The sequence below is a fragment of the Pleurodeles waltl genome, chromosome 8, assembly GCF_031143425.1.
Source record: "Pleurodeles waltl isolate 20211129_DDA chromosome 8, aPleWal1.hap1.20221129, whole genome shotgun sequence".
Taxonomy (NCBI): domain Eukaryota; kingdom Metazoa; phylum Chordata; class Amphibia; order Caudata; family Salamandridae; genus Pleurodeles; species Pleurodeles waltl.
In genome coordinates, this window is record NC_090447.1 from 671,306,754 (window position 1) to 671,333,806 (window position 27,053).

A 27,053-nucleotide genomic window follows, 5' to 3' on the forward strand; every position below is an offset into this window, starting at 1 on the left:
TTTAGTTTGTAAGACATCCAGTTGTCTATTGGAACCCCAGAGTTCCGCTCCATATAGGGCAGGAGCTCAGATTTGGACTTTATATATTTCGGAAATGGGATTCAAAGGGGGGCTCACTGCAGCTCTTGCCTTGCATTCCAGTACCCCACCTCTTTGACTTATGATGATGAGTGCCCCTTTTCTAATAGCTGCATCCCAACTGCCCAAATCCGTTAGCCTAATGCCCAGGTAATCATACTCTGAGACGCTCTCCAAAGGGATTGAAGTTCATTGCTATATTTGCTTTTATTCTCTTTTTCGAGGCACTATATATCATAAGTTTTGTTTTCTTAACATTAACATCCAGCCTATAATCTCTACAGAATGCACAGAATTGGTTGACCAAATTTTTAATTCCCATAGATGTTTTAGCTAGCAGGATAGTATTGTCCACGTAAAGCAGACACAGGGCTTTCTTCCCTGCCAGCTAATGCAGTTGTTTATGTAAAGGAGAACGAGGGTAGGGGCTAGAACACAACCTTGCCTAACTCCTCTTTTGATGGCAACTGGGTCTGTTAATTCACTGTCCTTACCACTCCTAATTTGTGCATAGGTATTCTCATGCAGTCAAACAATAAGTTTCAAGAGACCTTTGGGAACGCCCATGTTAGATAATGTCAGCCATAGCAAGTTCCTGGGAACCAGATCAGATGCAGCTCGAAGGTCAATAAAAACCACATACAGATTCCCCCTCCTACTTCCACGGTCTTCCATTTGATTGCTAAGAACCTCAGGACTTGATCTATGGTACTGACCGCGGGTCTGAACCCTGCCTGTAGATCAGAAATGGCTTCGGACTCTGAAATCCGTTCTTTAAGATGAAACAAAACTTGCTTCGCAAAGATTTTTTTTTGAAGATTATCAAGTAGGCATATTAGACGGTAATTAGCGGGACCACAGGGACTACCTTTTTACAAAAAGAGGGACTATCTCCACTCCCTTCCAAGATCGCGGGCGCAGCAACAGCATTACAGACCAGATTCAAATAAAAGGCCCATATATCAGGTCTTGTCTTATAAAGGTCACACGGAATTTTATCGGGGCCCGGAGCCTTTCCCCAGTTCAATGAGACTATTTCAGCCTTAGTTTCTGCCAAGGTAAATTTAATTGGGGGGCCCCGGAGGATCATAATGCCACCTGGTTCCCTAGGAATAGTTTCAGCTGGCCCTGAATATAATCGGTCAAAGTGCTCGGCCCAAACTACGGGAAGGATCGAGGTACCAGGCAGGGGACAAGGATCCCCACTATCATCTGCAATCAGTTTCCAGAACTTGGAAGTGTTGTGAACGTTTGCAGACTCCAGAAGGGCAGCCCATCTAGACTCCTCCTAGCTCCTGCGCACCCTACTAAGTTCCTGTTTATAGTCCTTCCTTGATTGTCTTATATGCTCTGTATGTCCCCCTCTCAAGTCTCTCAATAACTTGTGCTGTGCTTCCCTACATGTGTTGCTAAACCACCTTGCGCTACACTTGTTTCTTGGTTTGCTAACAATCTCTTTGGTGAAGAATTGCTTTAGGGAGTTAAATAGTTCTGTGCGAACTGCTAAAAGCCCATCACCATCCTCTGAATACAGAAGCATATGCTCCATTTGGTCGGTCTGCTAATAAACTATATATTGACGTGAGAGAACCTATGGAGGTATTAATCTCCCATTTCAAATGTTGTTTATTATTTGTCAAGGCAAGCTGCTGTACGTCTGCCTTGGGGTAAGGAACTTCAAGTGAAGGTAGCAGACCCCTGGTTGATAAGATCAGTGGCTCATGGTCACTTTCTTCGTGTTCTAGAACCCTCATGTGAACCATATAACCCCACAATTGAATGTCAAATAAAAAGTTGTCAATATGACTCGTATAGGCTCCGCGCCTAAAGGTGAAATGGGGATTAGTGTCTGAGGGGGAGCAGCCATTACATGCCCGAAGACCATATGCAAGTGTGATATCAGCAACTTGGTAGGCTGTTCTATTCATTCTGGGTCTTTTGTTCGACACCAATTGTGGGATGCCCCAATAGCCATCCTCTTCTTTGTATAGTTCTTGGGCCAAAGAGTAGGGCTCGAAGGTAATGTTGAAATCCCCTGCAATTAAGATATGGTGAGTAGGAGTTTTACTAAAGGGAAGATTATCCAAAATAGTCAAAACGTCGGACTCACAGTTACTACACACACTCCTGCTGTAGATGTTAATTATTAGGAGAGATTTCTCCTTAAGGGTCGATACTGTTAAGCCCTGTAAATCGGGGCAACCCACATCTACTACTTCGACCTGGCACTTGAAGGAACTACTGAGCCATATAAGCATCCCACCTGAGGGTCTCCCAGAGGTCACCTCGCGCACTGACCCAATAGCGTTTAAAACTGACTCTGTATTTGGGCTCCAACGTCCATGTCTCTTGAAAAAGACATATCTTGTGTTTGTCTATAAATTGGCCCCATTCTGGAATTCGCATTTTGTTCTCCAGCCCAGCAATGTTCCAGCAGAGAACTGTGTCTGGTGCATCTGCTCTGCCTTGCAATGCTTCAGCCAGGAATTGCGCTCTAGTAGGTGAAGTACCCCAAAAAGGCTTAATACCCCTTGAGATCATAGCTAGGCCGCTCTCGTTGGCACTTCCCGCTACTTTGTCGCCCAAAGAATCTCTCACCCCAATAGGTTTGGAGCCAGTCATGTTCAGATCAGGTGCCATGATGGATGAAATAGTCCTAAGATTATTGGGACCTATTGGCTCCAAGGCTGGTCTGCTCGCATGGGCTCCTCCTGCTTCACTGACTCCTGGGGTGGTGTTCATCCCATTTATTTCACAACGGGGTGGAATCTGACTAATTTCCAGATTACAGAGTTCTGTCTGGGGGGGTAGTGTAATTGGTGTAAGGCCTCTAAAAACTGCATTTACAGTCTGTTCATCCTCTGGGCTACTCATTCCTAATCCCCATGGTCCACTAACTCTAGGTGTAAGATGGTCCCTGGCTAGATGCCTAATTCCCAAGGACTTTGGGGAGCCCTGCGTGAGACTGACTGAGTCAATCTACCTCAGAAAGGGGGGATGAAGGGTATCTACATCCTGACTGGAGGGCGTACTGCAGTTGAGAACAAAAGGGGCCTCTGGGCGCTAATAACGACTCACTGATAGCTGGTATAACTGCTTGGGGGTAAAAAACTTGGAGCCTGCACAGAGATACTTCCCCCACTGAGGGACTAGGTCGACAGGCGTTTAGAGAGAGCAGCTGAACAAGGGCAGGTGAGTCGAAGTTGATGACAATACAGTCCTCCATGCCAAGCTTCTCCGATGGACCCACCCAACCCACCCTCACCACCATTAATATTAAAGGTACCATGTGAAATGCAAATCTGGCATTTGTATGTAGCCAATGTATGACCATATTTTTCAATTCAGTGAAGGATTCCGAGTTGTTAGTTTGGAGTTTAGGAACATTTGTGATAACAAGTACATATGGACATGATTCCGGTGGAAGGTGTAAAGCTCTTGTCATACTCCTACCGCTAGTCAGCACCTTCTCCATGGAGCCTGATTGTTGGTGATCATGAACAGAGTTGGCTTTATGGATTTTCGTTGCTGTGTCATTAAAAGGAACTGTTCCTCCGATTCCCCTCAAGGAGGAAGCGGAGACCTTGGAACGCTTGTCCAGTGGATTGATGGCCGACCTGTCATTTGGACCCCTCTCTGATTGATGTAGGGGATCAGGGTAAGTCTTCGGAGGAATGAAACTCTTACCCATTAGTGAGGGAGATCTGCTATCACTAACACAGGGTTGACTCAAAGGGAAGGAATGGCAATGAGATTGAAAATCCACTTGGGGAGGAGTGACCCGCGACTGAGACTTGATAACCCCTCCCAGTTTCTCCTCAATGGCTTGTAAACGGGTTACTATAGGGTGGAGCCTTTTGGAGAAGTCTTCCTTTATATGTTCTATCATACAGTCAAATGCCGGTTGCTCAATAATACTTTTTCGGGGTAGTCTTAAAGTCTTTATTCCTAGATGCAGGGCCAGGATTGGAGGAGCTCAAAGTGCGAGCTCGTTTATTCCTTAAGTTTACCTCACCTCGTTTCCTATTCCCTTTTATATTGGACTCTGGGTTAGGTGTAGACACACCCTTTAAAGGGCCCGGAATCGACATTGCCAGTTCGGATGTTACAGTGGCGTCATCCGAAATCACAGAGGTGAACTCCTGGATGTTTCTAGGAAGGAAAGTGGGTGAGGTAGCCAAAGCAGTCTGTGAGTCCTGTGGCTGTAGAAGCTGTTTAGGAATCTGCGATAGGGGTAGAGATTGACAGCTAGAGGCCAGAAGTGTGGGAGCAGTTAGACAACGCTCGACCAACTCTATCTCCTTTTCTAAAGCTCCAACAGCTTTTTGGAGAAACCCATCTAAGTTTTGTCGTTACCATGTTTTTACTGGGATACCACCCCTTCCGTCTGCCCATCTCTTCCCCTTTTGCAGCCAACAGTCACCTTTCACACTTTTCTGGATGCTCCTTGTTTTTAACACTCACTTATGCACACTTAGACCCCTCTACTTCCACCAACTGGGGCCCTGCTAAGGCACTGCAATAATTCGCCTCACCTGCAATGGTCTTAGACTCCTCAGGCCACCCACTCTACTATGATTTCATATTCTGTTCACTGACCCCCGAGACGTGGATTAAGGAGGTGTGGCCCAGCCCGGCCTCATCCGGTCGCTGACGGGCACAGGACGGGCCCGCACTTGGCCCGCGCGCGTCCAGCGAGGCGGAAACACGATGAAGAATTTAAAGGGGCTGAAGTCCCGCCCCTGCCGCCACACACAGTTCTTGCGCTTCCCACGAGGCGGGAAGAGCGATGAAGAATTTAAAGGGGCAGAAGTCCCGTCCCTGTCACCAAACACAGTTCAGCGTAGAGTATTTCTAGTTTCGGGGCCCAAGTGCTCCATAAGGTAGAGTAAAACTCTGCCGGGAGCCCATCTGGCCCTGGGGGTTTTGCCCATGGCCATCTCAGTAACAAGCATGTTGTATTTCTTGAATTGTGATTGGTCCCCCTGTCGTAGTTTGTACTCTTGCTCTAGGCAAGATTGCTGGTTAAAGGATGACAGTACTTTTGCTTGTAGGTGACTATGCCTATCCTACAAAAAGTCGAGACTGTTGTCCCAACCTTACCGGCTCACTAGCAGCACCTCACCAGAAACACAATAGTAAAAAGTGATTTGTGGCAGACTTCACGCATGGACTCGAGAATAAGACATTTCAGGGAGTGTTGTGGTTAAACGGAGATTCCCCGTTTCTCACAGATATATCATAAACCTAAAGGAGAGCTGGGTTTGCTAAGCCTAATATACCAACGCCATTTCCATGAGAGGAGCCGCCAACCCTTGTTACCTTGGAATGAGGTATCTATCTCATACTCCACAGTGACACGAAGACTGGGTCAGCGTCAAGACGACGTGCAGCATCGGTATCAGCGATGGTGGTGATGCCCTCTGGTCCGAATCCCTCTGATTATCGGACTAAAGTGCAATGTATTTATACAGATCTACCAGGACCCCTGACGTAGGTGTGTTCCCAAACAATAGATAACAGACATGCTTGGGACGGCAATTAATATAAACAATCTCTCAAAAGTATAGAGAGGGAAAATCCCTTAGTGTGAACACCTACTGTTTGTTTGTCTTTTCTGCTTGATTTAGACCCCTTAGCACGGTGGCACTGATAATGCAAAGCATAACAAGTGGCCTAACTTTAAACAAGGCAGCCATCTTAGAAGAGTTACCTAATTAAATGAGCTAAGACAGAGTAAGCTAAGTAGGTTAAAAGTCACTAGGTGACGGGGGCACGAGTCTGCAAGCCAGAGGCTAAGCTAACTTATCCCATTAAAACAGACTAGGATTCACTACACCCCAAGTGGTGCACATGGCCCAGGAGGTAAGCTTGGGAGATGTATATGATCTTGGAACCTGTCCTGCAGGCGACAGTAGAGGGTCTTGTAGTAGGACTGGAATTCATCATTAATGGGCCCTGGGGAGTAAATGTGTGCCCTTGCAGCAGTTAAGTGTTTGATAGGTGTGCCGCACAGTTCAGGGTGGATGAGCCATACTAGTAGTACCCTAGATTTACCTTCCTGATCGTAGGCTCTAGCTATGTAATTCTTATGGTCATGTCATTTCAATTGGTCTAGGAGGGTGTTATACCACTCCTTTGCTTCTAGGGGCTTTCAGTGAGTAGAGGGGTCGGATCCTAAATTGTTATCTAATGTATGGATGGTGTTGTCTAATGAATGCAATGCCCACAATTGGCCCATGCAATGACCACAGATCACAATTTTAAAGGACTCCATTCTATCTGGGCAGATAACATTGAGCCTTCATTAGCAGTGAAGTACTCCGTGATGGCTGTGTGGAGAGATTCCATGCAGCAATCGTACTTGAGCACTACTGGCTGAAGTCACCACAAGGAGATTGCTGGTCTGTCTATCGGGCGAAACCCCAGGTGGAGAGGATTGTGGTCAGAGTGTGTGCATCCAACATATTCGGTCAACGCCGTGCATTGGCACAACCTCTCTAAACACAGGAACCTGTCCAGCCTGGTGAGTAGGGCACAGACGTGAAAAAGTATGAATAATCCCGCCCTAGACCGTTTTGGGTGCACCAAATGTTTGTCAACTCTCAATGCTGTAGGCATTCCTGAAACCCTGACGCTATTGTATGGGCCGATGCTCCTTGTAAAGGGGACACAGAACAATCTAGAAGGACGTCTGAGAAACAAGTGAAGTATCATTCCTCACAAGCTGTCCCAGTGGGGACAATGACTTAAGGAATATGAGCTGGTCTTGGTTGGGTGCATAACTGCTCCCCAAAGTCACCTCTCTCCCTAGTAATCTGCCTCTCACCAAGACAGACCATCCTTCTTTGTCAATCAGTGACTGCATGTGTTTAAAAAGGGTCCCAGCCTTAACCCACACTAATGCCTCTCGCATAAGAAGAGTAGGAAGTGGCGTACAGTTGGCCACGCCATCTACAGCGTAGGTGTTCAAACAGCACCCCTGCTGGGAGTGTCTCCTGTAACACTGCAAAAAAGACCCTTGTAAACCACAGGATATTATGATGCTTGGCTGGGGATCCCATCCCCTGGACATTCAACGTCAAGCAAATGAGTCCCTGGGTTCTATTAAGCGTTATCTTGAACAATGTCTAGCCAGTTCCAAGCTACCTCTGGATCTATGCCCGCCTTCGACCCACACATTGGTCCCCCCCACCCCGAGACAGCCAGAAACAAAAACCTCAACAGCAAATTCCCCATCCCCAGCACCAAGCAGCAAAGGCTGTCTGCCCAAATGAGATATAACCAGGAAGACAAAGAGTATAAGCGAAGCTCCACTAGGCTCCTGGAAGGAGTCAGGTGGTGGGGTGCAGGCAATATTAGTCTGATTATCAGGCGTCCGCTCTGGCCTATAAATGGTACTCACATCAGATGCAGGTAAAGATCATTGGTTAAGCTTGTAGGTGGGCAATGTCGGAGCTTTTCAGAAGGCATTGAACTGAGCACTCATCTCCCACCCTTCCCCAGGGTGGGGGGAGGGATGGGGAGTAGGGAGGGGGGGGGGTTTGGCGGCATGAACAAATCTATCCACTTATCTCCAACCTAGGATGGTGCCCCATGGGTCTCTACCATAGGCCTCCAGCCATCCAGAGGCATCCGGGCAGTAGAATAAGGCAGTATAGCGAACAGTGTTTGGCGTTACAGTGTTAAATGAGTTTGTTCACAGTTTGTGGGGTCACCACTGGGAGATTTCCATTATCATGGAAGGATCCCTTGGATTCAGAGTCTGCTGAGTGTTTCTCTGACGTTGAGCTGATCTCTGACTCTGATCCAGTCTGTACTGAGATGTCCACGACCGCCTGGAGGGCCGCTGCTCTATCCTGCACAGCTTCTTCAGTACACCTCTGCTTCTGGTCCTTCGGGGTTGTTTCCTGGTTCCGCACTTGCTTTCTACTGGCGCTCATTTAGGATCTGCCAAAGATGTCCCTGCACTACAGGCCTTTAGCTTCCCAGGCCTCCAATGGTTCCTCACAGAAGTGGGTTTTACCATCCAGGATGATTTTCAGCTTGGCCAAGAGTACTGGAGGCCTCTGACCCTAAAGGCTTTTTTCACCTCAATGTAGGAGGCTCTCTTGGCCTGGACCACACCCATAACCAGGAGACTTTTCTATTGGCAATATGGTATCGGCCATCTGCACGAGCTCTCTGTAGCAGGGCATCTCAGTCCCTGAAGTGCAGTACCTTGGCTACTCCAGGGGCTGGAGGATGGGAGGGCACCCTGTGAGCTTGTTTAAATGCAAAAAAAGGGCGTCAGATGATTTGGCGCAACCTCATTCCTCATCCAGTTCTCGAGGTAGGACACCATGTCATCCCCCTTTGCGTCCTCTGGGAGGACCACTATGTGAACATTGTTTCTGTTACTACCCTCCGTGTCCTCTGCTGGATGCTTCAGTGTTCGCACTCTGTCCGAAAGTGCTGCAATCTGACAGGTGAGATCCAATTGGACAGAACGTAGCTCCTAAATCCCCACTTTAGCCTCCCGTACTCTATGTGCCGGTTTATGGTATTCTGCCTGCCCTCCTACCAAGATCGCACTTATGTATTGTTGGAGGGTGGTTTGGGTATCTGCGACAGCCGCTAGTATTTTGTCAAAATGCAGTTGCATGGGTGATGCCATAATGTCCAATCCCCCAGTCTTTCCAGACATGGTCACAGGGAGATTGGGTGTGCCAGCCTGAGCACTAGATTGTTTAACTCTAGGCTTTCACAAGTCCATCAGGTGGTTTGTCATTGTTGTTGGCAGTTACAAGAGAGCATCAGTGTGTGGACTGGTTGAGAAATGAAGTTAGGCAAAAGCACCCCTTGGTCCCCAAGCGGCAGCAGGGATACCTCTCCCACGCACCTAGGATTGAGTATATCAGGACTGCACATTCAGGGGAGGCGTCCACGATGTTTAGATGGCTCTCTTGCATTGCCAGCATCATCTACCGGCTCCTTGCATGTGGGGGATAGTGTTGTCATCTTAGCAGACCTCGCCACAAACCCCTCACTGCTCCTCCAATTTATGGGCAGGAAGGTAGCACCGGCATCCCCTCCATCTCGTCTCAGGTATTGGCAGCTGAAAGGAGCCAGCCCTTAGCTCAACAATCATGGACAGGGGCCACAACCCCGCTCACATGTCGCCTCCAGTAACAGCAGCTCTAACAACACTGCACCTCAGTCCACACAAGGGGCCACCAACAGCGGAAGCGGGATGTGGCAAAAGTGGACCTGACCCGGAGCCCCACGCAAAACCTTTTCAGGGGATATAAAAACAGAGTTCCCAGGTGTCCAAGTACTCATCTGGACTCTGTTAGTGGGGGGTGGGGGTAAAACAGTTTAGGTGCAGGTCTGAATTGTCCAGTCTCCTTGTGTCTCACCCCAGAGCGCCAGGGTCACTGCCCAGTTTGTGGCCCAGCTTGGGAGTTTCATTTGTCTCTGAGCAACCCCTCCAGTATCCCATTCACTTTCTAGGGGTTTCCTGGGTACTGCCGATCATCCCAGGTTTAGCAGAGCGGGCTCAGAGCTCCTCAGTGTCCCGTAGAGGTTCAAGGATCATTGGGCCTACCTCCGCAGTCCACTACTCAGGGTCCCCAGACGTCCGAGGGACAAGTTGAGCAGGGGCAGCTCCGAGTGCTGTCTTGTTCTTTGTTCGTCAGAGCGGCCGCACCTTTCAACTGGTTGAATGCAGTCTGGATGCTCCTGTAGGCCCAAATGCGGAAGATCATGCAAGCCAGAAATCCCCCTCTAGCAGCTCGACAGCATGTAGTTTCACACAAGGTGGAAGCACCATGCCTCCCCCATTCCAGCAACCATTGCAGCAGCTCTTGGTTGCCTCCAGCTGCAGTGTGGGCCCGGCAGCCAGGGCTCCACACAGTCATCGATCTTCTTCGCCAACTCAGTCCCACACATCTTCTTGGGTATTGTCAAGTGGGGCGACATGCCCCAGAAAGTAGATGGGCACCTGGTGTGAAGATGGAGCAGGATAATTGTAAGGGCCGTAGCGAAGCGCTGAAATCACGCACTCACTAGCATTGGCTTCCAAGCTATGCCCCTCCTATCTATTCTTTTATTTTATCCATACAAATAAATGGTGTCGCAGACATTTAAAATTAACCATAATTATCACTGTCAGTCTACCAAGGAACATCTCCCTTATTGTGCCTTTAGCCTAAACTAAACCCTTTTTTGACATATCTTAACAAAACCATATTCACTGGCAATCACTGTCTGCGTGACAGCCAAAGGATAAAAGTGCAACCTTGTTTTTATGGTTTATGATTCTACACCAAATTATGTGAAAACTGCTTTTTTCTTCTCTCCATGTGTGGATACTGATATATATATATGTTTTTTTTTTTTACTAAGAAGTTACTGTCTTCTATTCATTTAAAAAGAACCAAACTTTTTATGATAAAGAGACCGCGTGTTCTTTCCAGCCTTTCAGAAACAAGCTTTTTTGTGGGTTTCAATAGGTTAATTTCAGTTAACTGTATAAAAAGTAGAACCTTTTAATTCAGAATGACACTGAATAAAATATTCCTGAAGAAGCCTCAGACGTACCTTCCCCAGTTGCTGGATAGAGCCAATGGTGATAATTTCGAGGTCCATATTGTTCAGATACCATGAATTGTTCAATATAGTTTCTCCTTCCTCTAGCACGTGGATTCGACCTTGGAATGAGGGGTTTTCATGTAAAACCCAACTACATTAAAAAAAAAATTAAAAAAAATCAATAAAAAAAAAAAATCCTTAAAACAAAATTATCCTGCTATCTTGTTACACTCAAGTAAAGGAAGTATGGTAAGTGCCCATCTCTTCTGAAACATTCTGAAAATATTATCCGGGTTTTTTAACTGTACACCAATACCTTATGTTTTTCACACCTTTTAACCCAAGTGTATTCCTGGTTAGAAGTTTCAGACATTAAAACAGACATTGTATACATTTTGTATTTTCCTTGCATTCAGTAAACCCCTAAAGATTAAAATAATACAATCACTATCAACCTAAGCAAATAACATTTTCAATATTCAACAAGATCTCGAATGGTGGTGGTACACTAAGTCAGGATATTTATCTTGAATACTTGCCAAACACATTTGTATTTCTAGGCAGAAAATATGAATATCAATGTAGTTTTACAGAATACACTCAAGATAAAAGTAGATGCTAAACTGAATTCAGAATGTTGTATTAAGTTTGTCATTAATACTAGGGGCATAGCATTAATTCAGCAATTCAACTGTATTGTAATAGTGTTTATTTTTTCTGGAAGTTCATATAAACATTGTTTTCACCACTGGATGCTACCTTAAGTCAGTTTTTTATCAGACAATATACCTAATAAAAATTCCCACTCTGCAGCAGGAAAGCAACTTTTGAACGTATATCTGATTGAGTGATGTGTTGCTGTCAGACTGGGGAGAGTACCTGGGTAGGAGGGAGTGAAGTATTTGATGCATTCACTTTTAGCAATGATTTTGTTTCTCACATATTTTTTTTCAGTGTTTCTTTCCAAACATTTGATTAGGTTGGCACTCCTGGGGAGAGTACCTGAGTAGGAGGGAGTGAAGTATTTGATGCATTCAGTTTTAGCAATGATTTTGTTTCTCACATATTTTTTTTCAGTGTTCCTTTCCAAACATTTGATTAGGTTGGCACTCCTCCGCTTGCCCCTTTAAACAAGCACAGGCAAAGCCATTAGGCTTCACCTTTGGGGCCTACTGGCTTTGTCAATGCCTTTTGGCGATGCAGTACAGCATCAGCAAAACACAGTGCAACATGGACATAATGAAAAAACAAAAAAAGTATGATTAATTTGCTGCATTATTTTGGCTGTGTGTGCATGCATGCGTGATGTCTGTGCATGCGTCATTTACATGTTCACCTACAAAATGAAGCTGATTATTATTTATCGATTTGAGATGGATAGGTAAATAAAACAAGCATTTGCAATGCAATGGGTCTTGTTTTTGCTCAAGTAAGAGCTATTAGCGTTGTGAATTCCTAACTGGACTTTTCTTGCCACATAATTTGAAAATTTAAAGTATTGCAGTTCACATAAGCGAGCTGATTTAAAGCGCCACGGCCGCCATGAGCGCAAAGGAGAGACGCAAAAGAAAAAGGAGTTTGCTCGCAGTCAAATGTATTGGCAAACGTGCAACTATCCATGTAACAAGGACGATGGCCAACGTGGTAACAAAACTGCCACAAGGAGAGACAAATGTAAAGCATTTACCAATGATCAAAGATTTTTTTAAAGCAAGCCTATGAACGAGTGATAGTGATGGGCGTGTGGTGGGCGTGGTTAAAAGTCCACAGATAGATTACAACAGCCAAAAAAAGTAGCATAAAAAAGAGGAATAAAAGTGTTTTAAGGTGGATGGTCTTGCTGCAGTTTGCTGCCTGTTGCCCCCCCCCCCCCCCCCCCCACAAAAAAAAGATAGTGGCTGTGGGGGGCAATAGAGCAGTGGGTTTTGGTGATGCAATGGGGTAAGAGCAGGGAAAACAGTACAGGAGGAAGACCAACACAGTAGGTAAGGGGACAAGCACACAATTAAGAAAGCAATACAGAGGGTGAGGAGGGGGTTAGGCGGGGGAGAAACACATGAAAGAGGGCTTGCACCACAGGTGAGACAGCAAGAAGGAGCAGAGGGCAGGGGAACAGCACGAGAGAGATGGGAACACATGCACTCTCAAGGAGTGCTTACATTCAAAGGATAAAAACAGTTCAATGAAGTGAGGAGTGAAAATACAGCAGCCAGCCAATCAGATAGATTGATGCTCCTGGGCAAGGCAAATGAAAGATGGACAAGCTGGGAGAAGGAAAGGCATCAAACAAGCAAGCAAAAGAGTGACCAGAAAGTCAACCAATAGTGAGCAATGGGTGCCTGCAAGTTTTTGGTAAGTCCACAATAAGTCTTTTGCAATTAGCTTGTAGTGTCTCGACTTAAAACCTCATATTACTCGAGGAGGACCACAGATTGCCTTGTTTCCCTATGATCCTGCAGTGCATCTAACCAAACTCTGAAGCCGTAAGCCAAATCCAGGGAGGTTGATTGGATATAAAGGTTTTGTATGAAGTAAATGGAATAAAAGTAATGATGGTATCAGTAAGGTATCAAGGTGATACCTTTTGTTTGTCAACCTTACACAAAGCACATATTCAATCAGGATATACTTAAGACACATCGATATACAGCTGGCAATGTACATAGCTGAATGAAACAACTGCCACTGATATTTGCTGTGACTTGCAGGTTGAGTCCAAAGCATCTAGAGGATGTTGAGACAAATTACATGTAAGAATGTGGGGCACAGAAAGGGAGATCCTGGGGGATGCGGCAGACATCCTTTAGGACCCAGTGGAAAGGGAGGCACTATCTCAGTCACTGGCAGATCACATGCAAACTAACTGGGACTCCACAGCCCACAGGTCCTTGGAGTGGGAGGCCCCTCGCAATGATCAGTTCAGATGTAGAAATCCTCTGTAAAATACTCGCTATCCAGTTAACAGCCCCATGACACAGCTTGTCAATGAGGACCAGTGTGGATTCATACCAGGCAAGAGTACCGGAATGAACCTAAGACATTGAGCCCATGTCTTCCATAAGGTCAAAAAACAGACTAAGAAATGGCACTAGTCACCAATGACCTGGAAAAGGCCTTCAACAGAGTGGACCGGGGATAGTTCCAGGATGTGCTACAAGTCATGAGCTTTGGCCCTCAATTCCTTGGATGGATTCAGTTACTGTCCACCGAACCTAGTGCCAGAGTGTAAGTGTGTGGCAGTCACTTGGATGCGCTGATATTGGTACGGGGGACAAGAGAAGGCTGCCCACTCTTGTTGCTCCTGTTTGGGGTTGCTTTGGAATCTTTGGCGATCTAGGTGTGCAGGGAGTTGCAGGACTGGAATATACTATTGGAGATGTTTGTCATACAGTGTCGCTTTATGCAGATGATGCCCTATTCTATCTCACTTACCCTGGGGTTGCGCTGCTGAAACTGCTGCAGCTATTGGATGAGTTTGGGGATTACTCTGGCCTCCGGCTCAACCACAACAAATCATTGTTATTTACACTTGCATCACTGGCATAAACCCCATTGGTCATGCAATTGAGATACCGGAGGATCAGAGTGGCACATTTCAAGACACAGCAGTTAAGCTTTTACACAGATAGGGCCCTGGATGCACTGAAGAAGTCTGTGACCTCTGGTACATGCTGCCCCTGATGGGCAGACTAGCCATCACTAGGATGGTGCTATTACTGTGATGTCTGCAAGTCCCACAGAACTCAGTGTCCCCCTTCCGACAAAGGTGTTCAGACAGCTGAACTCCATACCCGTCTCTCTGCTGTGGCTGGGCAGACAAAGAAGGGTTGCCTTGGCAATATCGACCAGACGGTATGAGGAGGATGGACCGCTGGTCCCTCAGCTCAACCTGTAATACTATGCTGTGCACCTACAACACGCAGTCAGATGGTTAGACCCAGGTGACAACTGGGAGAAACAGTTATTAACCGGATGGGTAGATTCGGGTCATCTGCCAGAACTACTAATGGAGGGGTCAGGGTCTCAAAAGACATCCCATATATAGTCTTACAAACAGCAACACTTCACGCAAAGTGATAGAACAGGCCTGTACCACCGTGATCGTCTGATCTGGTCATTAAAGTCTGTTAGACAAATGTCGGACCATATGTACTTCCAAGCCTGGTGGAAGGAAGGGTGTAATATGCTTGGTGATTTGTATCCCAGAAAGACCTTCTTGACTTTTGAGCAATCCAGTAGAATTTGATGATCTTCATGAAATGATGGGCGTTTTCCACATGACAAAAGTTGCTTTGCAGTGTGCTGGAAGTTATCTCAGAGGATGTGGCAAAGACAATACACTTATTGAGGCTGAAATCTTTGAAGTAAAACTGTTCTGTTAGTATTGAGCAGACCTCATTAGGTTCGCTCGTTACAAGGTATGGTCATCATATCTGAGGCTATAGAAACATTGCGTTGGAATGCTTTTTGGAAAAGAATGACAAATTAGGTTTGGCATATCTCATCTCAGAAGTGAACAAGGCACAGGGTGCACTTCATTCTAAAGACATAATGCAAATCTAGGCAATGTTCAATACACTTAGTTCAAAATCAGAAAACCAAGTTTGTAGAGTTTGTCGAGTTTGGCAAAGAATGTGAAGAAAAATCAGAACTTTGCAAGTACTGGGGAAATCTTTTAGAGATAGCTCTAATGAACATCTTGGTAAATTCTGATCGGGAAGTAGATTAGGAGGTGCACATGAAGAATGTGGAGACACTGATTACTGTGTTTTGCAAATTCGATTGGATAAACTACTTGAGATATGGGTCCTGGTATTTGGAAACATGCATCTACAGACAATTCATCCAAAGACATTTAGGGATGAAAGACAGGGAAGGTTCAATGCTGTGGCTCCAGATATAAAACTGGAATAGACGATCCAGAGATCACAGAAAAGCACCATGGTAATTGTTGGTCAGACACGTGAAAGTGAATATGTTGCTCAATGGCAGCTAGTTTACCATGATGTCTTTTCTAATTGGCATGTTTTCAGAGAGATGACAAATTCAAAATCAATGAACCATCGTGAAATTGTTCCTCACCACAAACTTGTGGGAAAGAGAGGGGAACGTTTTAATAAACATGCTGACAGCCTTCTTCATTTCATGCAGCAGCAAGAAAACCCCTTTGAAATCACTAAGCCTGTGTAACTACACAATTCTGTGACCAAACAATGTGTGGATGATGATATAAAGACATCTACTAGATGTCCTGGAACATGGATCAAAACTATACACGGAACTGAAGCAGGAGAGATTTGTATTGAAAGAGAAAAAGCGGTTTGACAATCACTAAAGCTAAACTTACACAATTTAATTGCCATTCAAGAGTTTCTTCCAACCAGTCACTATAAAACAGGTTGCAAAAAACAAATTTCACAAGCACATAGAGAGATGGATGTAGCAAAAGAAAGGGGTGAGTTTATCAAGGACATTCTGGGGGTCATTCCTACATTGGCGGGCGGCGGTCGCCGCCCGCCAAGCGGGAACCGCCGAATGACCGCACCGCGGTCAAAAGACCGCGGCGGCCATTCTGGCTTTCCTGCTGGGCCGGCGGGCGACCGCCTGAAGGCCGCCCGCCGGCCCAGCGGGAAACCCCCTTCTACGAGGATGCCGGCTCCGAATGGAGCCGGCGGAGTCGAAGGGGTGCGACGGGTGCAGTGGCACCCGTCGCGATTATCAGTGTCTGCAAAGCAGACACTGAAAATCTTTATGGGGCCCCCAGGGGCCCCACGACACCCGTTACCGGGAACAGGATGGCGGTAAGGGGGTCAGAATCCCCATGGCGGCGCTGCAAGCAGCGCCGCCATGGAGGATTCCCTGGGCCAGGGGTAAACCGGCGGGAAACCGCCGGTTGCCCTTTTCTGACCGCGGCTTTACCGCCGTGGTCAGAATGGCCCAGGAAGCACCGCCAGCCTGTTGGCGGTGCTTCCGTCATTTTAGCCCTGGCGGTCGCCGACCGCCAGGGTTAGAATGACCCCCTCTGTCACATGATCTTCTTCCAACAAACGCATTATTTGATGGGTATGCTGCAGCCAAACCAATGAAGCACAAACTCATAAGAGCTTGAAAAATAAGCTTTCACCTGCAGAATTTCAATTCGAAAAGGTGTCGTTCTTGAATACTGTTCTTGATGTGTCACAATTGCAAATGGCCAAGATTTCATCCATGCAAAACTTCGGAGAGGTTGTTCACACTGTTCTTCAGATATCAAAATCAGTGTGCCCCTTGCAAGAACTGTAAATTGTCTTTGACAGATATCTTTTATTGTTCAAAATGCTGCCAATCGAGTCACTGTACTATCAAATGACACAGATGTTGTGCTACTCAGGGTTATTGCAATGTTCCTAAGTCAAGGACTGTCAGAGTTATGGATACATTATGAACAGGTGAGAAAAGACACTTAATCCCACTTCATATTCTGTACAAGAAACTTGACCCAGAGATGCCCAATGTTCTCATCAAGGCACATATTCTTATGAGTGAAGACACTATGAGCAAAATGGAACAAAGTATGGAGCTTTAACTGCTGAACCTGTGAAGTTGCTAAAAGGATTTGCTGAGACAGAAGAAGAATGTGACTTTAAAGACGTAGAAAAATACTTTCTGCTTTGATACATTAAAAGAGTGCTCTACTTGAGCAGAAGATGTGTAAGTGTTTCGGATCATGCGTATGTCGAGAAAGATCCGTGTAAACTTGGTTGGGAAGATATTGATGGGGTGCTAAAACGTAAGAAATGTCTAAAGCCTCTATCCACAGAACTTACACGTACATGCACCTCTAAAACCTGTGCTACAAAGAGATGTCCCTGTCAATATGCTCTTCTCAAATGTTCAACATTCTGCAAATGTACCACGATTGCCAAAACAAATAAAGTGAACTATGAAATTGTGTCTAAAATAGAAGTGATAAAAATTATTCTTTCTCATTTTCAGGTCATAAACATTGTTTGGTGTATACATAAAAGCATTTAAAACCATTATTATTTGTTTCATTTCTATATATTTCTCTTCTATTATAGCCACAATTTTGAAAAATGTCGGAAGAGTTGCACGGAGGAGTTATTTTCTTTCTCTATAAGAGTACTTCACCCCTAAAACCTATGTTTTGGCACCAAAATGAAATGCATAGGTCTCACGGTTCATGAAATATTACATCATCAGTGCAACACATCCAAAATTTTAAAATGTCATCCAGAAAAAGTCTACTCAAGCTAAATTACTTCTCTAATGATTTAAAAACACAAACCAAAAATGAAAATCTCTAGACAAGAATCTGTTTCTATGGAGGTATATCAGGGGGCTGGGATTATCTGGTCTGTGCTGGTTGACAGCTTCCCTTGTGCATTCCACCCAGACAGTCACAAACACAGAACACTCAGCTGCATCTGCATACTGATGGGTCATCCTGAGCAGGAAGGGTGGGGGGGATCTCACTTACACTTCAAAGTATAGTGGCCTGACCGCACACAAAGGACTGATAAACCCCCCCCCATCACCCACGACTCCTGTCAGACAGGACTGGGTTGAAAGGGAAACTGATGCACTTCAAAACCACTCTTTGAAGTTCCCCCCCACTTCAAAGGCACATTAGGGTATATATACTGGGTCAGGGATTGCCTCAAATCAGACACTTCTGCGCCTTCAAATGAATTCTGTCACAGGGACTGTAGTGCTGGTCAAAGAACTCATCTGGACTTCTTTTCCGGAAGGACTGTGCCTCTCCCCACAAGTGCTCTCCAAGGGCTTGGGCTGAGCTTGATTCCTGTTGAGAAGTTTCAGGGCCATTAAAGGCTTCACCAGAGGATGAAAATCCACTGCACCGGAAAACCTACACAACGCACGCAAAAATCTATTCACCACCTCCAGAATCGATGCAGCACCTGTCTCATTGTCGCAGCGTGCTTTGGATTTTCCACACATCATCCCGGGGCATCAAAATGTCTTCGTACTGCAGTAAAGAGCCAAGGCTGAGCACCCGGAAATCGACCCATCACCCTGCCCAAGAGGAAAGAATCAACACATCCTCTCCTAGAGACATGTGAATGCTCTCCTGAGAGAGGAGAGAGAATTCCAGCTGCAGTTGGCAAAATTAAAAATAGCGGTTGAGAGGGTAGTCAAGCAGGCTGGAAGAGAGGCTAAAAGAAACTACTTCTGGCTCATGAACTGCGCCTAAAAGAGCAAGAACTCAAGGCCAGGCAGGCTGATTCCAGTAGTGATGGTGGTAGTATCCATACAGTACCTGATGGAGACAAGAAGGTTTGAAAACCCAAGGATTTGGTGTCCAGTAATGCGGTGGGAGATAACACTGATAAGTGGTTTTCTGCTTATGAAGTTGCACTAGGGGCACAGGGGGTTCCTGAAGAGCACAGGGGCGGGTTTGTGAAACACATGCCAACACTTGGGAAGAACACACTTCTAATATTAGAGGTTGGGGACCAGACCAAGTTCACTCCAATGAAAGCCATTTTGACTGACAAATTTGGACTGAACCCTGATACGTACCACTAAAGATTCAGGGATAGCCAGAATTTCCCCAACCTGGGTAGATTTCACTGATTACTCCAGCACCGAATGGCTTGGTGTGGGGGCCACAAAGTCAATGATTATGTTGGGTTGTACAATTTAATCTTGAGAAAGCACATGCTCAGTATCTGTTTTATAGAGCTGCACTAGCACCTAGCTGGCAGTAAGCTGACTAACCCCAGGAAGCTTGCTGAGGAGGCAGACCTCTGGCCTAGCACCAGAGTGTACAAAAAGGTATCGGGGGAGGAGGCACCCACAAAGGTGGTCAGATTCTGCGTGACACAGGAGCCATCTTGACCATTGTCAAGTGTTAGCTTCTGTCAGCAGAGCAGGTCCTATCAAATACATTCCACCAAGTCATAGTCGCTGACAATCATGAGAGCTATCTACCGGTGGCTCTGGTTCCCTTTAAGGGGCGGGTGTCTCCAGTACTCTGAAGGCTGCCATTAGCCCTGCCATGACTATAGATTGTCTGTTAGGCAATAACCTGGAGCACACTACCTTGAGGGAGGTAGAGCTCAGGTCTTGCTTGGAAAGGATGGGATTGCCTGAATGGGTCTGTATGACCATATGGCCCATGGCTGCCCAGGAAGGGAGTCAAGGGTGTCTGGAGCTTGGAACAATGCCCAGACAGCTGACAAGGAGAGGGGAAAAGGAATCCAATCCCTTAAGTTCCCGCAATGGAGGTTGATGGGGTCCCTGAGGAGGAGGCCCTTGAGCCAACTGAGGAAGACATTGCTGTCCTAGGTGATCTACCTGTGAATGCTGGCCGAGAAGTTGCTGATGGGCCCACCAGGGAGGAATTTGGCAAAGTGAAGAGAGAGTATCCCACTCTTGAGGGCTTCAGACGTCAGACCTCAGCCCATTCAGTAGATGAAGCCTCTGGGGATCACCTAATCTACTGGGAGAATGATCTCCTCTATAGCAAGCCTAAGGCTCCTCGTTTTAGGGCACCCCATGTGTTACTGGGCCTTCCTACTGGGTTTGGCTCATGACATACCCTTGCGGGACATTTAGGGCAAGACAAGACCTTTGCCAGGCTTCCCGCTAACTTTTATTGGCCCAGAATGAAGACAGCCTCAGACACATTCTGCAGGTCCTTTCACACCTGCCAGGCCAGTGGGAAGTCAGGGAAAAAACTGAAAGCTCTCCTGATCACACTACCCATCGTTGGCACCCCCTTTGAAAGAGTGGGAATCGATGTTATTGGTCCATTGGACCCCAACACAGCCCTAGGCAACAGGTTCATCCTGGTCTTGTTGGACCATGCCACACGCTACCCAGAGGCAAGCTCTCTGAGGACGGTGACTGTACCTGTGGTGATCAGAAGTCTGATGGGGATCTTTAACCATGTGGGGTTCCCCAAAGAGACAGTGTCTGAACAAAGCACTAACTTCATGTCTGGGTGAATGAAGTCCAGGTGTGGACATGTGGGGTGTAACTGAAAAATTAAAAGCACCCTACTACCCCAATCCAATGGTCTAGTTGAAAGGTTCAACAAGACCTTGAAGGGCACGATTGCAGGTCTACCTGAGGCCATGAGGCTTAAGTGGGATGTCCTCTAGCCATGCCTTCTCTGTCTACAGGGAGGTGCCACAGAAAGAAGTAGGGTTCAGTCCCTTCAAACTCCTCTATGGCCATCCTGTCAGAGGACCTCTGAGCCTAATCAAGGAGGGGTGGGAGAACGCTCCCAGGAAATTTCCCCAGGGTGTAGTCAGCTACATATAGGCTCTCCAAAACCAGGTTCACTGCTTTTGCAAAAATGCAAAGAGCAGCCTCGAGGCCAGCCAGGAAGTAATGAAACGCTGGTATGACCAGAAGGCCACTCTGGAAGAGTTTCAGCCTGGCCAAAAACTATAAGTCATGGATCCAGCAGAACCTAGAGCTCTCCAGGACTGCTGGATTGGCCCATTCAAAATCAAGGAGCGTGAGGGGAAGGCCACTTGCTTATTAGACCTCTAGACCCCTAGTAACCACCTAAGAGTGCTCCACATCAACAGATTCAAATCTCACTTTAAGAGGTCTGAAGTGAGCATGCTGCTTGTGACAGATGAGGGTTTGAAGGAGGACAGTGGACCTCTCCCTGACCTCCTCTCTGCACAGGACCATGATGGGTCAGTGGAGGGTGTCAACCTCTCTGCCACTGACCCCAAAGCAGCAAGGTGACTGTTACCAGTTGTTGGGACAGTTTGAGTCACTGCTCTCACCCCTGGACTCACACATATGTGGGTCCATGACCTTGACACGGAAACAGTCCCCTTGTAAAGAACAATATTTACAGCTTGTCAGACAGGGTGAGAAACCAGCAACCAGGAGAAAGTTTTCAAGATACTAGCCTTGGGGTGATTGAGCCGTCTAGCATTCCCTGGTCCAGCCCAGTGGTGCTGGTACCAAAGGCAGTCCCACCGGGTGCCAAACCAGAACTTTGGTTCTGCATGAACTACAGAGGCCTCAATTCCGTCACGAAAACTGACGTTGAACCCATCCCCAGAGCTGAGGAGCTTATTGACAATATAGGCACTGCCAAAATCCTCACTACCTTTGACTTAACATCAGAGTACTGGCAGATCGCCTTGGCTGAGCAAGCAAAAGAGAAGTCAGCATTCTCAACCCCTGAGGGCCATTACCAATTCCTGGTGATACCCTTTGGCTTGAAGAATGCCCCTGCAATAGTCCAACGGTTGGTTAACAGGGTCCTGGCTGGCAAGGAGGCTTTCTGTGCTGCCTACTTAGCCGACTGTCGTCTCCAGTGCCAACTGGGAAGAATACCTGCCTTACCTCCAAGAGGTGCTTCAGGTGCAGCACCAGGCAGGTCTGACAATCAAGTCCAGCAAATGCCAGATTGGGCAGAGTTCTGTGGTGTATTTGGGACACCTGGTAGGTGGAGGCAAGGTGCAGCCCCTCAAGGCCAAGATTGAAACCATCATGGCCTGGTAACAACCTAAAACCAAAACCTGCCTTCCTACACCTCACTGGCTACTACTGAAGATCAGTTGAGGGCTATGGCACCACTGTTGCCCTCTTAACTGAGCTGACTTCAACAAAGCCGCCCAGGTTAGTGAACTATACAGAGGCCTGTCAGAAAGCCTTTGATTCTCTCAAGGAAGCCATGTGCACAGCACCTGTGCTCAGGGCCCCTGATTACTCAAAGAAATGAATTGTGCAGACAGACGCTTCAGAGCATGGAATTGGGGCAGTCTCAGCACAGCTGAATGAGGAGGGCCTAGACTAACCAGTAGCTTTCATAAGCTGGAGGTTACTTCCACAGGAAAAGAGGTGGAATGCCATTGAAAGTGAAGCATTAGCTGTGGTCTGGGCAGTGAAGAAGCTGAGACGATACCAGTTTGGGACTCATTTCCTGGTTCAGACAGACCACAGGCCCCTCAGATGGATCATGCAAATGAGAGGTGAAAATCCTAAACTCTTGAGGTAGTTCATCTCCCTGGAGGGAATAGACTTTACAGTGGAGCATCGCCTGGGGACTGACTGACCATGCCAATTCTGATGGTCCCTGCAGATTCTTTGCCTTAGTGAAGAGAGCTCAAAAGGAGTTGGATAGCTCTCCCCATTTACCACTGGGGACACACAAGTTAGACCCGACAGCCTTAGGGTGGTCTTCTCTCAACTTTTTGCCTGCCTCCCTCCATTTGTTCTTGTTTTTGCTAATGTTAGGCCTCTGCACAGGTTACCGCTGCTGACCAGTGCTAAAGTGCTTGTGCTTTCTCCCCTTAATCATGGTAACCTTGGCTCCTACCCAAATGGCATGATTAAGTTCCCTACAAGTCCCTAGTAAAGTGCACTAGACGTGCCCAGGGCCTGTAAATTAAATGCTACTAGTGGGCCTGCAGCACTGATTGTGCCACCCACATCCGTAGCTCCTTAACCATGTCTCAGGCCTGCCATTGCAAGGCCTGTGTGTGCAGTTTAAGTTTCACTTTGATTTGGCATTTTAAGCTACTTCCCAAGCCTTAAACTGCCCTATTATTACATATTAATCACCCCTAATGGAGGCCTTAGGAAGTCCATTGGGCAGGGTGCTGTGTAAGTAAAAGGCAGGACATGTACTTGTAAATTTTACACGTCGCTGTAGAGAAAAACACCCTAAGTTATTTTTCACTATTGTTAAGCCTGCTCCTCTTATAGGCCAGCATTGGAAGTTCTCTTATATAGCTTTAAGTGGTAGTTTCTGAACTGAAAGGAGTGGCACTGTCACGTCTGGGATGGTTGGAATGGTAGTGAAAAATACTGTTTACTGATGCAGTTGAATTTAACATTACTATTTTAGAATCGCCACTTTGAGAAAGTAGGCATTTCTCTGCCCGCACTGCTCTGTGTGCCTCACAGCCTGTCTCTATCCACGTAGGGTCTGTGCTAGTTGACAGCTCCCTTTGTGCATTCCACCTGGATAGCGATTAACACAGGACATTCAGCTGCATATACATTAATCTGCATTCTGACAGGTCTTCCTGGGCAGGAGGGGTGGAGGGGCTTTCACTTACACTTCAAAGGCTAGTGGCCTGACCTCACACAAATGACTGATAGCCCCCAAGGTCTCCTAACAGACAGGGCTGGGTTGAAAGTGGAACTGGTGCACTTCAAAACCACTCTTTGAAGTTTCCCCCACTTCAAAGGCACATTTGGGTGTATATAAACTGGGTCTGTGATCCCTTCAAATCAGACACTTCTCCCACAAGTGATCTCCAAGGGCTTGGACTAAGCTTCCCTTCTGTTAAGAAGTCTCAGGGCCATCAAAGACTTCACCAGAAGGAGAAAATCTACTGCGCCTGAAAACCAACATCCAAAATTTGATTCATCGCCTACAGAATCAACACTGCGCCTGTCTCGTGGCTGAAAAATCACTGCAGTGCCTCCCAAATTGACCTAGCGCCTGTTTCATCATAGCAGTTCGTTTGAATTTTCGACGCATCGTCACTGGGAATCAAAATATCCCACACCGTAGTAAGGAGCCCAGGCTGGTCACCTGGAAATCAATGGATCACCTTGTGCATGCCAGAAAAACTGACGCACTGCTTTCGTTTCCAACGCATCACCTCCTCTGCGTTGTTATTTTTGACACATCTAAGATACTTTGTGCTAAAAAGCTACATTAATTGATTCCTATGGATTAAGACTTACCTAAACTTCTAAAATGTGATATATTGGCTTGTGCTTTTCGGGTTCTTGTAATTTTCGTCTTATTTTATTCAGATAAATATTATCTATTCTCCTAAACTATTGTGGAGTACTTTTTGTGGTGGTTTCACTGTGTTACTGTATGAGTTATTGCACAAATATTTTACACACTGCCTTTTAAGTTAAGCCTGCCTGCTCAGTATCAAGCTACCCGAGGGTGAGCACAGGATAACTTAGGTTGTTTTGTAACTTACTCTTACTAGGACTGTGATCCCTACTTGGACAGTGTGCATTCTGCTGCCGACTGGAGACCCAATTTCTAACAGGTAACATAAGAGGCAGACACTTCCAGCTTAGGATTCAGCAAACAAAAATAATCTAACAGGTAATCTTTAAGAATACCTAATTTACCGGGCCAAAGAAAGAAAAAAATGCACAACATAATACAACCGTGCCTTAAGTGATTCAATGTTCTCGTCTGCACACTGTCACAAGCATGAGCAATAGTCGGAATAAAGAGACTTCATCGGTGAGCATCATATGGCAAAGATGTTATCCACAACATTCAAGGGAAGACTGAATGTACTCAAACGTCCCACTTTAGTCTACAAGCAGGAAGGTGCAGTCTGGGAATATCCAGGAGGAGCACCTTGCACCCCCACTGTGAAAAGAGGCTCTGCCTGTGTGGAAGAGAAGAGCAAACACGGGGTGGAGCCGTCCTTCGGATCAAAAGCTCCTACCCAATCAGGTGAAATCAGAACCACATGCCTATGATACTAGTTAGGCTGCTTCAGATCACAAGTTATTAGGGGAATAGGTGGAAATGTGGAACACCGGTGTAAGTTCCACCACAAGCGAAACACATCAACTAAAGCATTTTGAAGCAAAAACTGCAGGGTGTAGAACAGTGGGCAGTGAATGTTCTCCCAAAAACTAAATGGTTCCCCAACAGAATTGACCCAGATGGCAAAGATCAACAGAGGTACCTCGGGCTGCATACAACACTTGGTACCTGTAAGATGATGCATACTCATTTCATCTACCTTCACACTGAAAGAGTCTGCCAGATGAGTCACATACAGAAGGACACCGGGAGAAGCTTCCCAGCACCACCACCTTAGCACTTCCAGGCACACAGGATAACAGCCCAACCTGTCCTGTTTGAAGGTATACCACATCTCTCAGCTGAATGCTTAAGTTTTCGGAGGCAAATTAAACTGCAAGCAATAAGAACAGCCTGATGTGGTGACTAGGTTTCAAAGAATCAGTGAAGAGAACCAAAACACCACACAAAGCCCCACAATACTTCCACAGAAAACCGCATCCTGCCCAAAAGGATCCCCTAGTATTGGGCTCACTGTAACACAGGCACCACTGAAGCACCGCCATGTGACACCAGGTGTACATGACAAAAAGAATCAATGCCTAGAAGTTAGAGGACCATCAGAACCATAAGATGAACACCTGCAAAAACACTGGGACCTGAATATCTCCAACACAATGTGCAGCAGCAAAAGCCCTAAGAGCAACCGTTAAACGACACCACCAAATAACGCAGCCCATACTGAGCTGTGATAAACTGCTAACAAGCATGAGACGGTTGCCACTGTAGGTGGGGCTGTCTCATTGAAAACATCTGTAACATCTGGCACTGCTGGAGGAACTGGCACCCTGAGGAAGACAACCCCAGCGATCATGCCAAGCTTTCAGCCTTGCAGTGTCGAGTCAGCCTTGACCTCAAAACGTTGGGAGCCATCTAACAGTAGGTTCATCAGGCTCACCTAAACATCAATAAAAGCAAACCGTGTAACGCATCCTCGTATGTCACCGAATCATGATAACAGTGATGAGACCTTCGGTGGAACAACTGTATGGACCTACAATGCAGAAAAGGCAGGAGAGTTTCCAAACTAGTTCAATCAGTGTAAAGGCAGAAGCCTTCAACAGAGAATTCTTCAGTGGAGACAAAGGCTCCTTTAGTCTACAGGTTGCACCAAAAGGAGGCAAATCTAAGTGGGAGATCTGGAACATAGAGTACAGGCCATGAATGCTGTAGATTGTCAAATAAAGTATACAAAAAGTGATGGCTGGAATGCTTGATGCTAGGATGAAACTGGTCCTGGGTTGGCTGTCTTTCGGGTCAGGAAGGACCTGACTTGGCAGTTCAGGCTGGGCTGTTCGAATTTCAGCAGGGTGAAGAATGACATATATAAGCTGGATCCAAACTGAGGTGGCATGGTTGCAAAATAACAAAGAATTGGGATGCGGCCCAAGTAATTACCAGTAGCTGAGATTAATTCAAGCATTCCATCCATCACTTTTTTATGTACTTCGGTTTGTTGCCCTAAGTGGGAGAGTATGCCTAGACCTGGGTCCTGTGCAGACTGTGTTACTGAAACCAAGTTCTAACCAGTTGATGAGCTCATAACCAGGGCAAAACGAGTCCTAGTTTGCTTGTGTTTCAGTTAAGGGAAGGCCTGGCTTGGCAATTTGGGCTGGACTGTTCCAAATGGAACAGGGTCAACAATGATTTACATATAGATGGGTACAAACTAAGGTGGCATAGTGTGCAAAATAATGATGGATAGGGATGCAGCCCCTAGTAATTACCAGTAGCTGAGATTAACACAGCATTCCATTCATCACTGTTTTGTATTCTTCAGTTTGTAGCCCTAAGTGGGACAGGTATGCCCAGACGTGGGTTC

The 27,053-nt window shown here is 46.3% G+C and overlaps 1 protein-coding gene across 2 annotated transcripts in view; it reads right to left on the bottom strand.

Annotated features, from left to right (window-relative positions):
* CRYBG3 (crystallin beta-gamma domain containing 3) overlaps window positions 1–27,053 on the bottom strand; it is a 1,300,096-nt gene that overhangs the window by 811,643 nt on the left and 461,400 nt on the right. For both annotated transcript variants that reach the window (XM_069204785.1, XM_069204786.1), the window contains one exon: window positions 10,660–10,801. In XM_069204785.1, the coding sequence (XP_069060886.1) occupies window positions 10,660–10,801 (142 nt within the window). The remainder of the gene's footprint in view (window positions 1–10,659; window positions 10,802–27,053) is intronic.